A 17,810-nucleotide genomic window follows, 5' to 3' on the forward strand; every position below is an offset into this window, starting at 1 on the left:
TTAGACGTCGGTTAGCAGTTTCGAACTGACACAGTTCTGCTTGGCCGTGATGCAGTTCCCAGTTCGAAGGTTTGCTTCTCTGAAATTGTCGATGCTGTTGTTAATGTTCTCGTCGATCTCTACGTACTCCGACTTGCTGAAGGCCGACGAGCTGCGGCGACTCGAGTCGCTATCGGACGGGATGTTCGGGTTGCTCACGTTCAGCAGCTGCGCCTGCTCCTCTCCCTCCGTCTCCCGGTGGTAGAAGTAGTTAAAATTGGAGACGATCACGGGGACCGGCAGAGCGATCGTCAGCACCCCGGCGATGGCACAGAGCGACCCCACGACCTTGCCCCCTATGGTCACGGGGTACATGTCGCCGTAGCCCACGGTTGTCATGGACACCACCGCCCACCAGAACGCGTCCGGGATGCTGTTGAAGTGGGACTCCTTCTCCTCGGCCTCCGCGAAGAACACGGCGCTGGAGAACAAGATGACGCCGATGAAGAGGAAGAATATGAGCAGGCCCAGTTCACGCATGCTGGCCTTCAGGGTCTGGCCCAGAATCTGCAGTCCCTTGGAATGCCTGGACAGCTTGAAGATGCGGAAGACCCGCACGAGGCGGATCACGCGCAGGATGGCCAAGGACGTCGCCTGGTCCCCCTTCGCTTCCTTGCCCTCCCGGTCTTTGGCCAGCTCCGTACCCAGAGTTATAAAGTAGGGGATAATTGATACGATGTCGATGACGTTCATGATGTTCTTGAAGAACTCTGCCTTGCTGGGGCAGGCGAAGAAGCGCACGATGAGCTCGAAGGAGAACCAGATGATGCACAGGGTCTCCACTATGAAGAAGGGGTCGGTCAGCATGTTCGGTTTGTAGTAGAAGGTGCTGTTTCCCATGGTCTTCATGCGGCCCTCGGGCTCTTCCTTGAGGTCCGGTAAAGTCTCCAGGCAGAAGATGACGATGGAGATGAGGATGACCATGACCGACACGATGGCGATGCCCCTGGCCGGGCCGGAGCTCTCTGGGTGCTCGAAAAGCAGCCAGATCTGCCGGTGAAACTCCCTCTCGGGCAGCGGCCGCTCCTCCTCCCTGGTGAAGCCCTCGTCCTCGCGGAACTTCTCCATGGCCTCCACGCCGAGCTCGTAGAACTTGATCTCCTCGGAGAACATGTCTAGGGGGACGCTGGCCGGTCTCCGGAGCCTCCCGCCCGACTGGTAGTAGTAGAGGATGGCGTCGAAACTGGGCCGGTTCCTGTCGAAGAAATACTCGTTCCTGAGCGGGTCGAAGTATTGGATTCTTTTCTTCGGGTTCCCCAGCAGCGTGTCGGGGAACTGCGAGAGTGTTTTGAGCTGAGTCTCGAAGCGCATCCCCGAGATGTTGATGACCACCCTCTCGCAGCAGTCCTGCTCGCCGTGGCGCTCGGGGCCGCGCGGCTCCTGCGGCTCCTGCGGACGCTCCGCCAGAGCCGAGCTCTCCTCCAAGTTCTCGCCCGCTGCCACCGTCATGCTGCGGCGAGGATCGCGGAGCGAGAGCGCGCTACGGGACGCGGAGCCTCTGCAGCGCGGCGCGGTGAAAGGCGGCACGAAACGCTCCGGCGAGCGGCGCGCGGCTGCTCGCGGTGCCTCAGCAGGGCTCGTGTGCTGCCGGCGCGCGGAGCGCGGCGCTCATCGCGTCCTTCCGCTGCACGAGCGACCCGCTGCTGCTGCTCTCGCGCTGCTGCTGCTGCTCGCGCCGCTTCGCTTGTGCTGCTGCTGCTGCTGCTGCTGCTTCTGTCAGTCAGTCAGTCAGTCAGCGGCACAGAAAAGAAAGTATCGAATAAAGGAGCTCTCTGCCAGCTCAGCACTTCTCTCCACCCCTTTGCTCCAGCGCGAGTCTAACAATGGAAAGGTGCTAAAAAAGCACAATTGGAGACGCGCTCCGCTCTCCAGCCTCCTGGGCTCCAGCAGCCGCTGCGTCTCCTTCCGACTCCGAGCTCGACGACGACGTCCTCTACATCTGCACCATACATACACACACAGCCTCGGAACACTGTCCCGGGGCGAGAGACGCCGGCCATTTGCTCTGAATATTAATATTTATATTGCAACACTCCGTGTTTTTGTTTGTTTGTTTGTTTTTCTTTTTTTTTTAATGGTGAACGAACATCTCGTCCGTGTGTAGTGACGGTATAACAAGAGCCGCCAACCGTCTTATGACATCAGCGCGTCACCACCAGTTCGTGTCGTCGATCGCGATTATTTGGACGTGAACTTCACAGCAACGTCCCCCAACCGGTCCGGTGCCTTTTTTATTCATCAACTTGGCGAGACTGAGCGACCGAAGCGGGAAAGAGAGCCGCCGCAGCCGCAGCCACAGCCGCCGCCGCCGCCTCAGGAACACGGAACGGTTGGAGCGCGGGAGCGGGGCGAGCACCGCGCGCGAGCCCAGCGCGAGCTCAGAGCGCGCACGCCTCCCCTCGCGAGCGCGGGCGCCTTAATGGTGCGGTTCAAAGTGCTGAACGCATTAGGCGTCTCTTCTCCTGCGGCGCCCGTATCAGCAGAATTTGAGAGGTCTTTCTTGAGCGACGCAGAAACACACACACGTTGTTGTACGATGACTGTTTTTCCATCTAAACGCACCACATGCGGGTTGCGACAGATCGACGGAAACGTCACTTTTGTCCTGATATTAACGGACATTATCTAGTTTGTACCGCGCGCACGCACACGCGCACACACACACACACGCACACACACACACACACACAGGAGGGGAACGGGGCGCTGAGGCGGTGGGGTGGGCTGGGATTGGGGGGGCGGGGGGGGTTTCGACGCAATGCAGGCAGCCGGTGTAAAGCGCTGCCAGAAGTGCTGTCCGCGCTAGAAGCGCAGCAGTGCCGCACAGAGCCGATCCGTCACTCCTGCGTCCCGCCGCGCCAGTTCCACTCGTTCATTTCCGCTCATACACAGTATCCTGCTCATCTTATTATCTCACAATAAAACCGCTGGGTTATGGAAATACACAAACTGGCAGATGCACAACTACACCTAAGTACAGGGAATGCAAAAAGTCACGGAGGAACATCCTGGAAAAAGGAATTTTAACTTTAAAGTAGCTAAATCACAGTGACAAATGGGAACTGCAAAGGCAAGTCATTGATTGATTGATTGATTGATTTCCCATTAGCATCATGTGTCACCTGCCAGAAAGGGCAACACGGTGGCACAGCGAGTGGCGCTGCTGTCTCACAGCGCCTGGGTGGTACGAGAGGGCGTGGGTTCGATTTTCCGCTCAGTCTGTGTGGAGTTTGCGTGTTTTCCCTGTGTCTGCATGGGTTTCCTCCCACACTCCAAATCCATGCTGTTCAGGTTCCCCCACAGTGTGAGCGACAGAGAGAGTGTGTGTGTTCCACTGATGTATGGATGAGTGACCCAGTGTAAGTAGTGTATCTAGCAGTGTAAGTCACCGCGGTGAATAAGGTGTGTGGGCTCATAACACTACATAGAATTTACTGGAAGTCACTTTGGAGAAAAGCATCTGCTAAATAAATCAATGTAAGTGTCTGACAGTTACCACTTTGATAAGACAGTTTGTGTTATTGCGGATAATAGGTCTGTATAACGGGAACTTTAAAGGACCAGGTGCACCCTATAGCGCAAACACTGTTCCCTCATCATGTTCTCATTGTCTGGCGTGACAATGCCCCCGACGCACACCGCTAAACAAATTCAACGGCTTCCCCTATTTCCAGGCGTAAACGTAATTAAACCTTTATGCGAAGCTCTGGACTGCAGAGGGTGAAGTAGATTTCCACCTCCTTATTCTTCTAAGAACTTGAGGCTTTTCTTGGAGGACAGTGCGATATCCCACAGCACAGATACGGACTCGTATGGTCATATTCTCGAATGGATTGAAGCTGTTCTGAAGGCAAAATGTTGCCTTAATCCTTGTTTGATCCCTGATGTCAATGTATACTTTGATGTTTCTGTGATTTTGTCCACTCTAGTATATAACTTCTAATTGAAGTTCAATACCCTGGAGCAGAACAGGACTTCTTAATTATGATCCATGAAAATATGTACATGCATGCAATTCTAACATGTTTTTATTAAAATTGTTAGCCAAATAACCAATTAATACTTATTACTCATCAGTTTTTTTATTAATAATAGTCATAATTTATGATACATATCCAACCAAGAAGCATTTCAGGACCAAGGACAGTATCACACCTAGTGTATCCACGCTAGGTTCACTTATAGCTTTTAAATGTGTTTCTCAGGGCCTGAGTGATGCTGAACATCCTGTCATCAAGTCTTTTCAGTAAAAATGATGATAAAAAAGCTGTAATCCGACACAGACTTGCTTTTTGCTGAGAGTTTTAGCTTTTAAACCGGCAGACAGGAAGTACGTCAAGCAAGAATGTTAAAAATATTCCTTGCAGGCAGTCCTCATATTTTCTGAGTCAGTTGGAGATTTTCACGTGTTAAATCCCACGTGTGATCAACCCTTCATCCTGATCCCTAAAGTCCCACCTCGACTGAACTCTTGTCACAAAACTAGAAGTGGTGTCATGAACGTCAGCATATATGTGCACGATACAGCCGTGTCCTCGTCCGTAAACACTGATGTGCAACAGAACGAAATGTTCAACATCCACAGTCCTTACTGATAAACTTTCAACAGCTGTAGAATAAAGACATAAATCGTGGAAGTTCTCAGTCGTGGGCAACAAAAGCAGCAGGACGAACATGAGTGGTGGCGCAGCGGGTTGGACCGGGTCCTGCTCTCTGGTGGGTCTGGGGTTTGAGTCCCACTTGGGGTGCCCTGTGGTGGACTGGTGTCCTGTCCTGGGTTTGTCCCCTCCCCTTACGCCCTGTGTTACCGGGTTAGGCTCTGGGTCACCGCAACGCCGCTTAGGATGAGTGGCTTCAGCCAGTATGCGTGATGAACACGTGAACGAGTGCTTCTTGAAAGAATCAACCTACATAGATGGTCATTATTCTTAAAATATCAAATAAGCTTATAAAATCAAAATCTTTAAACTTCTGAAAACGAATAAATGACTCTGATTTACACCCCTGATTCTACTCACCCACCTGGTTTAACCAGTTCAACTTGGGCTTCGCTTATTTTTACAGCTGCACGACTTGTGTGTTTCTACCACACATAATTTCCTGTAAAGAAACGGATGGAATCGGTCATTACACACCTATTATGTCACACGAGAAACACTGCTTCTCATTAAATTACCGATTTGTGGTAAAACCAAGGGACACGAGGGTTCACACTTTCACTGTGCACTCCTAAACACTCCAGTATACAGAACATCTTCCACTAAACTGTTCTTTCCATCGCTGCTGGAACATGGTACACAAGATAGAGAGGTAGCAGACGGCCACTGTACATTCATTTTTTGAATTATAAAACCCGGAGAATCTAGAAATCTATAAACGTAAAGAAATATGATTAGTCTAAGAAGGAGGAAAAGTGCTGAGTTTATGATTTTCGAGATTTAGGTAATAAGGTTTCCATTCTTGCGTGAAGTTGGGCTAATTATAGGAGCTAAAGGAAGGACTCGGAGCACCGGGGCGTGCGTTGGGTCTACAGGGGAACCGCATGACTCCGGTGCACGGTGACCTAGATGGTACGGTGCTGATGACGGAGTAGACGAGTATTTTGGCGTTGAGGCCTCTGACCCACCGGCAGCATATTGGTGACCGATAAAGTCAAAGTGCTGCTGGAAAGTGTGTGAACTTCCAGTACTCTCTTCAAGCAGCACTGTGTATACAGGAGTCAGTCATCATTGGAAAAACTAGGAATGTGTACAAATGCATATGGTCACTATATATTTTATGTTCTATAACTGGGTGGTTTGGCTTCTTTGCTTGTAGAAAAACAAATATGATTTCTCATTTAATAGCTGGACCTCATAACCTATGGTGGGATATCAACACCTGCGAGACCCAAATACGTGAGCGGTATCTAGGTGTCACGTAAGGTCACTAAAGCACTGAAAGCACAGATCTCCCCCCCCATGACACATCCATCATCAGCTTGGATGTAATATGACTTTCACGTGATCATAGATTTGCCTGTAGTCGTAACACGGGTGGCACTGCTCTCTCACAGCACCTGGATGGTGTGAGAGGATGTGGGTTCAATCCGCCCTGAGTCTGTGTGGAGTTCTCATGTTCTTCCCCATTTGTGTGGGAGTGTGGGTTTACTCTGGGTGCTCTGGTTTCCTCCCACACTCCAAAGACACACTGTTCAGGTTCCCCCATAGTGTGTGAGTGACAAAGAGAGTGCGTTCCACTGATGTATGAATGAGTGACCCAGTATAAGTAGTGTACCTAGCAGTGTAAGTCAACACGGTGAATAAGGTGTGTGGGCTCATAACACTACCTAGAGTTCATTGGAAGTCACTTTGGAGAAAAGCGTCTGATAAATAAATAAATGTAATAATTTCCTTAAAATGGACAACAGAGCTAAGAGGAAATGGAGTTTAAATGCAAGCATTTCTTTAGCAGTACTCACAGGAGGGTTGGGGGTGGGGGGGGGGGGTTTGCAGCAGCTCACACTCAAACTGCTGGCTACAAATTTGATTTCCATCCAAAAGCAGTTTTCACTGCTTGGTTACAGTAAGAGGAACAATCCCCATTGTACCTTGATGCTGGAGGGCATCACTACTTTTAATCTCAGAACATGGTAAACTAATTACCTACCCGAGTACTTACAAGGCCATAGGACTGCAATCTCTACTCAGCCGCAGCAGAGTAACTCCGGGTTTTCTGGATGGGGCATCTCTCCAATTATGACTTTAAAGAACGTTGACAGTTCCCAAAGTATAGAAATCAGAGAGTAAATCTCAAGTATTGCACTTTTACCAGTAATTAGCAATTAAGCACATTTGAAATGCAGCTGCAGGTCATGTAAGCAATGATCATGGATTTTGAGGTGTTCTCCATTAGACATCTGCGCACATGCACATATAGGCACTGATTTTGAATCTAGTGAGGCACATAATTTGTGTATTAGAGTGTTTAATTATTGACAGAATAGATTCAATTTTTTTATTCAAATTCCTTTACATTTCGGCAACAGGCAGGGTCAACAGACACAATTAAATGTTTTCATTTCACATTGGATAAGTGACATCTCCTAAAAGGGGGACAGCTGGTAGTGTAGTGATTAGAGCTGCTGCCTTTGGATCCAAAGGTTGCAGGTTTTATTCCCCCCTCCAGCTGCAGCACCCCTGAGCAAGGTAACCTCCCTCCAATTTCTCCAGTAAAATTACCCAGCTGCATAAATATGTAAATAATTATAAGCTTGTAATAATTGTAACCTTACAATGTTAAGTTGCTTTGGAGAAAAGCATCCGCTAATGAGAAGGTCAACGCACCAATAATCCTGTAGCAAATACTTAAGTTGAAGTGAAATATGTCTTCCACAAAAAGCTGTGTTAAGGACATACATCTGTGTCTTTATTAGCCGTAGGGTAAAGCTGCAGTACTGAAATGCCCTAAAGGGAGTGATCTTTATGACCACTGGTTAGTCTGGTGGGATAAAGATACTGCACGTTTAAGCCTATTGTACCTATTCCGACGGGGGTCCCCTGCTGAGACACGATCATAAAGCATGTTGTCTGTAGTGGCAGAGTAATCATAACGAGAGCTGTAGCTCCACTCTCCTTTGTCCCCTTTTTGATTTTACCACCTTTTTTTTTTTCCATTTCAAACCCAGAAATTTGGAGCAGAAAGCTGTACTGGGCAGGTATACATTTGTGTCCCAGTACGCAGAAGGTACTGTACATAAAAACAAGATGTATATGCATTTTAAGGCAAATTTACCTTGTAAAGGAGATAATTACTATTCCATTTATCATTCGAGCACAGAAAAGGACCCAAAGTTTCTATCAGATGGTTTTTTGACTCAAACAGGTGAACCAAGATCGAGCAGAAATTTAAAGCAGCACAGAACCAATTTTTGGGCACACTCCCTAGTAAGTAAAGGCAGTGGGATACTATTAAATTTAATTAAATAATAAATACAGACAGCATATTGTGTTCCTGCAGGGAAAGCCTCAGCACACCTTTATGAATCATCTGAAAAGCCGATGCCAGATGCCATAAAATAATGAGAGGAGCTACAGGTGCTTCGCTGAGCCGCACATCCTTCACGGGGTTACCATGTTGAGCATATAAATTTGTCAGGGACACAAAAATTTTGGACAAAACGCTACATGTGCATTAGCACATACACATGGTACAGTCCATTTCTAAGATTGGCCACCTTGTCAGGGAGTTGTGCCTCATGGGCCAATGGCTAACAAGTGCAACAGTGCCACATGGTGGCCAGTTAGAGAACTTACTGACAGTACCACGCATACATTGTTCATCTAGGATTTCATTTCAGGGATTCCTGTCAAGAATCTAAAAGTGATGCCAGAATCACAATTCAATACTATTTTATGTGGCACCAACGTAAACCAGACTACATTACAGTTCACAGTACGTATTACAACAGACTGATACCTTTCTCCTGAAGGGAGCTGTAGCATGAATCCAAATTTGCACTTGGTTTCAACTAACTTGATAAGGCTCTGAAGAAACACTTTGATGTTAAATTCATTAAGAGCTTGAGAAATAACTAAAGATACATTCCTACCATCCATTGAAGAAAAAAACCTGTTCACTTTTTCATGAACTAGAACACTTAGACTACCATATTAAAAAAATGACTGATTTTAAATAATCCCCCATGTTTGCAAACAAATGTATGCTTTTATTACAAACTCAAAATAAAAAATAAATATATAAAAACTTAAAATACAATCAACATATAATGTCTATTGAGCAGACCTGGAATAAGCCCTCAGGTGCAAACAGACGGAGTCCCCAGACCAGAGCATTAATCCCACCCACTATAGTGAAACTCAATATACAATGTTATTTCTTACCTGTAGCCTCTGGTTTATGCAATTTATCACTATGAAAAGTTATCAAACTACTTGAGCATCAGCTCAACAGCCTGCAACTGAACAAATGCAGCCAATGTTATTAACTTAAGAGAGCTGGAAAGCTTGCACATATGCTACCTTCATTATGTTTGCGTGAGCAGTGGACCAGGCAAGTAAAAAATAAACTTAACACTGCAAAAGTAAAAGCAACAAAACTTACATGCAAATACGTGTAATCATCTGAAAAGAACACGTGACTAACTTCTAACCGAGAAAAAAAGGCCAAATAAATTCCAAACATAAAAATACAATCAATCAATCATAAAAAGCTGTCTGCCAACTCAAACCCAGCACTTCACTTTTCACTTATCGTATAATGGCATTTTATAGCAATCACTACAGGCACTTAAGAGCAATCAGCTAATTGAAATTGCTGTAGAGGGATCTCAGAAAAAGGAAACTGCCTGCCTGCAATGGTTGAGAGACCATAGCCAAAATGCAAAGGTTGGTATACAGTCTAAACAGAACTGGAAACCCTGCATCTAACATTTTTGGACCATAATTTTTACACAGCCAGCAAGTAAGCAAAAACTATTTCTCCTTAAAAGTGGAAAAAACCCAATGCAAATTGTTTTATAAGGACTGACTCCGTATCAGACCTACACGTGAACACCAAATTTGTGTCATGTGTAAGTTTAGCCACACCACTAAGACTATAATGCAAATTCTAATAAAGAAGCTGTCGTTTTACCACACAAACACATCATGCGAGGTCATCCCGGTTATAAGCACAAAGGATCATGGTCCAGATGAGCCCAGCCACATCTATCCTGCAAAAGCTGTTGGTCATACAAACATACTGCTTAACAAAGTCTTACTCAACAGAATTTATTTACACAAATGGGTGGATTTAGACTTAAGCATTTTAAAAAGAGGAGGAAACCATGTGTTTTTTATGAAGAATGAAATTACAATCAATGAATTTATTACAGTCTTAACCAAGTGAGTGAAGCCTTAAATCTTAAAATAAAAAAACTCAGCATGTTGCCTAACAGGAAAGCAAAAATTCTTGTAATTTGGATCACGGACAATGACAACAGCAGACTGGGGCAGGATGAAAAACACAGCACTTATGTAACTTCAAGAATCAAGAATTGTATGGCAATGGCAACAGTGAGATAAATAAAATTCTAAGACCAAACAGAATAACAAAAATATTTTACTAAAACAAAATTTACATTTTCTTTTTTCCCCAGACAAGCCATACAAGTCTCAAGCCTATATTAGTCTACACTGACAGCTGCCCAACGGTATAAGTGATGGTGAAAGTGGCTTTTTCTTTTTGAAAGTTGTTTCATTCCTTTATTTTTGTCCAAGACAAGCTTTGCTCGCTCTATAGCAGCTAAAGACATTAACTGTTCCAGGCTGAGGGGGATGATATAGATCAGGCTAGTTAGCTGCATTTCGAAAATCAAGACCATCACAGGAAAAACAGAAAATACTCTGCACTGACACTATGCTGGGTCAGGCGGGAGGTGTAGCGAGCCGGGTGTAGCGAAGGTCACCAGGCATCCAACCCAAGGTAAAAAGCCACATGGCAAGTCACAGGCCTCTGCCCATGCTTACAAACAGTGAACCAGGACAAAGACAGTTGCTAATGTGCATTTAAATCAACAAATGATCTTAAGTTTGTTTCGTTTTCTGTTTAATATTCTTTACTGGTTTCATTTTTTTCTAAGACTGTGTCCTTTAAATGCAAAACAAACAAATCAGGAGTCTTGGCAGAGCAGGAGTTGTGCTCACACTTCAACTTTTAAACTTCAATGTTGTTTCCTGCATAAAGCCTGGTCCATGTGCGGGCTGAAAGACAGAACACAAACAAGGCACTGGCATTAAAATAACCCCGTTCGGCAAAAACAACAGGCCCAGACGTCGTAACAGTCCAGAAGAGGAAAAACTCCTAAAACATTATCCATAAAGACTCGTTTTCCCTTTGATTCATACTTCCCTTCATATTTTACACTTGATTACAACACAATTACCACCAGCTGAAAATCTGGCCCAGCACCTTTCTATACACAAACCCTTCTGAAGTCCATCTAAAGCCATCAGGGACCAAAAAGAACACACACACAAAGAATACCCTGCCATCATATGGGCATGGAGTAAAGAGACTTTTCTGGAACAAGATATGTTTTTTTGACAGTTTAGTCGCAGCTTCAGGGTTTGTGTTTTGCTAAGGCAGAAAAATGTTTTCTTTGTTCCATACTTTTAACACAATATTTTTTTAGTTTGACACAACATCTAAAGAATGGTTCTGGTCAAGATTGGTGCAACTTCAAACTCACCTGTCTCTATGGCTTGAGCTTCATTAGTTTTCCATTGCTCTGCAACATCATTAGCTAATGGATCATCAGGATTGGGAGCACTTAGTAATGCCTGGATTGATAGCAGAACTGTGCGAATCTGCAGGGCAGGGGACCACTTGTCTGCAGAAGAGACCAATCCAGCACACAGCAAGAGAAGTTAATGGCAAATCTTTATAATCAGTGGAGGAAGCAATACTTGATGCATGATGCTCTGCCTTAAAGAGAAGTTCACAAGAGTGAAACCAATTATACACCTAGAGCAATTTACATTTTTGCATTTCACAGATGCTTTGCTCCAAAGTGAGGGACAACTCTGAGCGTATATGCAAAATTTATGTAAATCACTGTTTCTCAACCGCTGTCACGTTAAACCCATGTACGTTTTTGTTCCAAATGACCAACATTAGCTGATATTTCTCGACGGGATTTGCATTAAAGAGCTAAGGGACAGTCCACTATACTCTCAGTGACATTAAGCCAAATTTGTTAGAACTGAAATGCCTCCAAAGGTAAAGAGAGACATTTATGCAACTGCCCCATAGAATTAATAACTTTAATGATTATACATTCCTTTGTTCTTAGCCAAGTACGTCTGTAGAAGATTACATTACATTACAGGAGAAGGGAGAACCAACGCTAAACACTGGAACTGCGTCTCCAGAGACTGCACTGAGAAACACTAACAAGCCTGGTGAAGCTCTAAAAACAAGTCCGTTCACGTGCACTTCGGGAATCACTCATAACAACCTTACTTGCAACGCAAAGGCCGATTTCCAAACGAGAATAGACAATGCACTCCTGATCTCCACCGGGAACACAAACCTCAGAGGTCAAGCAACCTACACCAGGGGCACTCTCTTACCTTTTAAAATGTCTAGGCATATTCTCCCCAGCTTGTCTACATTAGGGTGGTATATTTTGGTCATGAAGCGTACTTTTGGAGCTGCCATTGGATATTCTTCTGGTAGAAAAAGTTCAAGTTTAAAAGTCCCTCCTTCAAAGGGAGAATCCTGGGGTCCAGCGATGACCACATGGAAATAGCGGGCGTTTCCCTCGTCAGGCTCCGCCTTGATCCCGGGTACAGGCTCCGCCAGTAAGCGCTGCGTCTCCTGGAAGGAGAAGACGCAAAAAGACAGCTGAAGGTGAGGTCTAAAACAAGGTCTTCTTGTTTGACGCCGTACAACACGGACTCAAAGGAAACACGTAAAACTGGTTTTGTTGCAGCAGACGGGTCCAGTGCGCAGAGATGTTCGTATCAAAGGAGGTTCTTCTCTCTCATAATCCCAGCAGTCTGGGATGATGTACGGAGGTCCAGACTTCACCTGGATCCAAAGGTACATTAAACACGTTGCTTTAGGAAAGCAGCAAGAAAACTAGAAGTCTAAGCGCGAGACATATGTTTCACAGTCTCCCCCACCCAAGCTGAATTCCTCACATTTTTTCAGATAACCCGTCATACAACCGAAGGATCCAGTCTCCCTGTTTGTGACAAATTGCACGCTGTGTGCCAGGAAAAAAAAAAAAAAAAAAAAAAAAAGCTTCAAGTGTAATTTAGCAGAACTTTCCAGAAAGCTTCATTTCTGGTTAACATTACATTTGTACATTTTGCAGATGCCTTTTTCCTAAGAAACTTATGTACTATAGAATAAACTACCCAGAACATTTCCCCATTTATACAGCTGGATAATTTTTACTGAAGTAATTCAGGGTAAGTACCTTGCTCAGGGCTACTAGAAACAAAAGTGTAATTAAGACCTTGGTCCTTTAGTTGGAAGGCAATGATTTCAACCACTATGGTACTTTCTTTCCCATAATTAGAATGGTGAATAAATCCTTTATGGAGAGAAAAAAAAAATACTTGACATGACTTTGTATCATAAACATTCATGAGCAAAATGATTAAAGCGTCTCTTAAAAAATGCTGAAAACGTAAACGGCAATGGGGAATGCTGCAAAGGCTATGAAAGAAAATCCAAAACGGGGGGGGGGGGACACACACACAACATTACTCCCTGTAATGCACTACCACCCCATCGGAGGTACACCCTGCTGTTCCCCGACAGTCTCTGGACTGCTGCAGTCTTACGCTGGACAAATGCTTATTAATAATGAATGAAAATAAACATTAAAAGACAGAAATCATAGTTTTTTTCCCTACAAATATTAAATCTGTTGCTGTAATCATGCATAAACATACCTTTTATAGAGGCATTAATTAAGTGACATTTTTCATCCAAGAAATAATAACTTGAACCCCCCATAATGGAATGTTGCCTAAGCCTGGGGGGGGGCCCTCACAGAAAGAATACCCTTGCTATGTGACAAGAGACATATACAACATAGTTGGTCTGAAACTTCCAAACTTAACTGGCAGAGTGTTGTTTCATTACTTGAAAAATTTATAATCGAATGCAACACAAAGCAGACCAGCAGCTCACATCAGTTCTGCAAAACGGTGGTACTGGAATATCTGACTGTACTTTTTAGAATCAAGTGTCTATTTTTTCTCAGCTGTAGTGAAATGCGCTTGTTTACTCGGTGTGAGTTTACATTGTGAGCCACATAGGAGAAAAGCATCTGTAAAATGAGAAAGGTAATGTAACTGGCAGCAACCAAGACAGCTCCACAGGAAGAGAGGCAGTAGCGGGGCGTTTCAGATGGGAACAGAGCACCAACTGACCGTCTCTCCCACCGAACACATGGCGGACCCCACACGTCACATGGGATTCACTAGTACGCAATACAAGAATAATAATAAGAAATAAAAGCAAAACTACAACCAATTAAAAAGAAAAACAATGTAAGCTGTTTGGTAATTCAGCAAGAAGTGCAGACAAGAACGAGAGGTAGTAGTACATGGAGGTGAAGGAAGACAGAGAGGCAACACTTCACAGACGGTCTCAAAACTGAGATGTAGAAGGCAGAGGATCATCTACCACCTGCTTGCTTTCTCATTGCTTCTTTCCTGCCTTCTCCACTCCTTTTTTAAAAAAAAAAAAAAAAAAAAAAAAACTTAAGATGGACCCTACTGTTCAGGATTGCCATCTGTTGGTGCATCAGGTGACACTTTGGCACACAATTTAAGCTGGTATGCTAATTGTTTTTATTTAAAAGAAAAAGAAAAAAAAAGGAAAAAACTAAATATTCCACAAATAAGCCTGCATAAGTGAAAAGCTATTCAAAAGTCAAAGTGAGGGACCAACTATTTAACATGTCAGTCCAAAAGCCATTATTTAATAGTATCATGTAAATATGCAGCTACTTGTGTGATGAACGTCGGTTCATATGGTGGAAAGAAACAAACTAACTGCACTTAAGAATCACACGTCTGCATCTAAGTGTCTCCTTCTGCTAATGCAATGAACACATTGTACTTTCTATGAGATGTACGTCGCTTTGGAGAAAAGCGTCCGCTAATTGAATACATGTAAATGTAAATATAGGTTTTTCTGTCATCAGTACATCTGGATTTAAAAGAAACTGCAGTTACCATTTGCCGTATACTTGGAAACAGCAAACTTCACTGGAACCTGCAATGACTTTCCAAAACTACAAAAATGCATTTTCTTCTACGCATTTCTTTGGTTTGTAATCAATACATGTCTAACTGGTAGAGACCGCACAGCAAAACCTTGTCTGATCTTTGCATAAACCCAAGAAAGTTTGCCTTTTAGTCAGGTAAGCTTTTTACTTGCTGGTGAACACCAAACAACGTAATTTCCAATCAATTCACAGCATCAGCTATTGCTTCATTGTAAATTATACATTTCAAAAGCCTTTGGCAACTTGTTCACACAATATGCAAACTCTGGCTGTGATCGAAATATTAACACACCTTGACATAAACTAAACCAATTCATGGCTACTGAAAATCAGCCAACTGAGAAACAGTTATATTGTCAAGCAAAAAGGAATTATACCACCATTATTCATATTACATACATATGTATATATACACATACACACAGAAAAATACAATTGGAAAATTGTCACAAATGCTTATAAATTGAGACTAAGTACGCAGGTATTGACAAGAGAGCTGCAATTACAGGAGGTTACAATGCTATCAGATGTGTGAATAAACCACTTATAATCTACTCCACAACCGAAAATAGCTTTGCCATCAAACGATCGCTAAAAGGACAATATCGGGGAAGTGGGAAGCATGAAGTACCAGAACATTCTCTGCAAGCCAAGGCGTGCAAAGTGTGCTCTGTGACAGAACATCATCACTTACCTTAAACTGCTCCAGTGGGGGGGGGGGGGGGGGGAATACCCAGCTGTATAAATGAGTAAATAATTGGAAGTAGATTAACGCTGTAGGTCACTTTGGAGGAAAAGTGTCAGATGAATGAATAAATGTAACATTTGCTTGGTGAAAAGTCTTGATTTCAGTTCTGCCCCCCCCCATAGAGAGTAAAGCAGGACTGAAACACTTTTGAACCACAATCGCTCATCTTCTTTCACCGATCAAAGGTGCAGACTAGCAGGTTGGGATGCCTATATTCTGTGTACATTGAAAATACTCACACTTATTGTCCATAAATTATTTATTGCATAATAATAACGATTGGGGGGGGGGGGGGGCTGCGCAAGCCCAACACGTGCCTCCCAAAAACTGTCTATGATTCAATCCCATCGAGTTCTACTGCTGACACTTTGCCCCCTAAAACAGAGAAGTTCTGGCATCGATCAGGGGGGCTGGAAAAGAAGGGGGGGGGGGGGTGTATTTGTGTGGATGTCCTGTGGAAACATCTGGAAAAGGCGAGGAACAGCTGGGAGAAGAGAGTCCAGGAGTAACTAACCCTTCGGAAAGCAGTCCAGTGAACTATGTGTGTTGTACAAACGAGCGCTCGCGGAAAATAAAAGCGCGCTGCCTTTTTCTTTTTTTTTTTTTGCCGGAACGCGGCGGCGATGCAGCCGGGGCGCGCGCCGACCCCTCGCGCTCATTCATTGGGAAAAAAAAAACGGGCCCGAAACCCGCCCAAGAAAGAGGCCTCGGCCTTCCGAACACCGCCAGCACGTTACTCTTTCCCGCAGTAGGGTTAGCGAGGCGTACACTACACCACACCACTCATACTTGAACTGCTCGCTTGAGGGGGGCTCATTATATAAATCTGAACTGGGGGGGGGGACCATTTCACGAAGCTGCCGGGCACGCGCGCGCGTAGGAATGCAATGCACACCGGCTGAAGCGGAGGCGCAGCTCTCACGTCACGTCGCCGGAACGGTTCCTCTCAAGTACGACCGCACGTTCGGGCGGCTGCTGGACGCGTACGGATAATTCACATAACCCGCGGAAACATGTTCGATGCTAGGTGCGACGACGCTGGGCGCCAAATGCAGAACATCCAAGGAGCACATTTTCTCCGCCATCTTCAACCAGGAGGAGCGGGAGGGCGTATCATCAACTGCTAGCTACTGAGAATGAACGGAAGTAACAAGTAGGACAGTCACACTCGCAGATGGCACACCGGATTCACTGTTTTCATCTAAACTGCTTCGTTTTAATTAACTTGTGGAACCTTGGTATAAACCGCAGCACAATTTACCTTAATAATCCTGCGGGGCAGTCCTGCCATCTTGTAATGCGGTTTAACTGTGACTCTCGCAGTGCGTCTCCTTTCGTCGGCATCCACTGCGCAACCGTGCAGCTCTTCCAGTGATTTGAGATGCCGCTGTACGGTTGCATGTCGGGATATGTAGTTTCTTCAACAATCCACTGTAGTCCATATTTCTTGAGATGAACTACGTTTCCCAAAATCTGCGGGGCTACGTTCCAACTGCAGTTCGAAAGAAGAAAAAAGTTCCGCAGTTTTGTGTCAGTTTTAGAGACAGATAACATTTGTTTTATATTTTATTTCGCATACAGTGTTACGTTATTAAATGGAATATGATGAATTTCTAAGGCATTTAAGGTTAAGCGTGCCGATCAAAATAATGATTGTAATGGAACTTCTTCTTGTTTACAAAATATTAAATCTAGTTTTAATTTAATAATTAATAAATAAAACCGAAGGCTTATGTGAACTACACTACCGTTCTACTGAATGCGGTCCTGCAAACTCACTGCTGCCAAAGGAATTCTTAATTTAGCCTTTAAACTACTTGTCAAGTAACTTGGTAAAATAAAAAAGTGCTGCAAATCAGAACAAAACAATCAGCTATTATATTCTCCGAAGTTTACCATATTATCGTCGGGTCTTATACAAAAGTAATAATTTACGTTAATGAGTGGCGCTGTTTGAAGTAAAATATCCTAAAAATTCTGCTGATAAATGCAAATAATGTAAAATCAGTAAACGTTACTGAGCCATTTCAGAAAATTATGATTTGTGAAGGAAAAAGGGGGAAAAAAATTGTGTTAATCCCTTCACTTCACGAAGGATTGTTTAGTCTTTTTCCCCACAGCATAAAAGTAGCTTGTTAGATCAGTTGCTAAAGAACCTCTGATGTGCAGCATTAGAAGGTATTTGGGACCCTAACTGTACCTGCGCCCAAAACTCAGGTTGTTTTCATG

At 44.3% G+C, this 17,810-nt stretch overlaps 2 protein-coding genes across 2 annotated transcripts; both read right to left on the minus strand.

Annotated features, from left to right (window-relative positions):
• On the minus strand, window positions 1–1,488 carry LOC108920818 (potassium voltage-gated channel subfamily A member 1-like). Its single transcript, XM_029247375.1, has one exon. It carries the CDS (start codon window positions 1,486–1,488, stop codon window positions 1–3), a length of 1,488 nt encoding a protein of 495 aa, XP_029103208.1.
• A 7,237-nt stretch (window positions 1,489–8,725) lies between these two features.
• Window positions 8,726–16,948, minus strand: LOC108920993 (ubiquitin-conjugating enzyme E2 N). Its single transcript, XM_018730172.2, has 4 exons — window positions 16,843–16,948; window positions 12,153–12,399; window positions 11,270–11,410; window positions 8,726–10,781 (listed from the first exon to the last, which is right to left on the minus strand). Exons 1-4 carry the CDS (start codon window positions 16,870–16,872, stop codon window positions 10,735–10,737), a joined length of 465 nt encoding a protein of 154 aa, XP_018585688.1. The 5' UTR covers window positions 16,873–16,948; the 3' UTR covers window positions 8,726–10,734.
• Window positions 16,949–17,810: the final 862 nt, after the last annotated feature.

This window comes from Scleropages formosus, chromosome 21 (genome assembly GCF_900964775.1).
Source record: "Scleropages formosus chromosome 21, fSclFor1.1, whole genome shotgun sequence".
Classification (NCBI taxonomy): Eukaryota; Metazoa; Chordata; class Actinopteri; order Osteoglossiformes; family Osteoglossidae; genus Scleropages; species Scleropages formosus.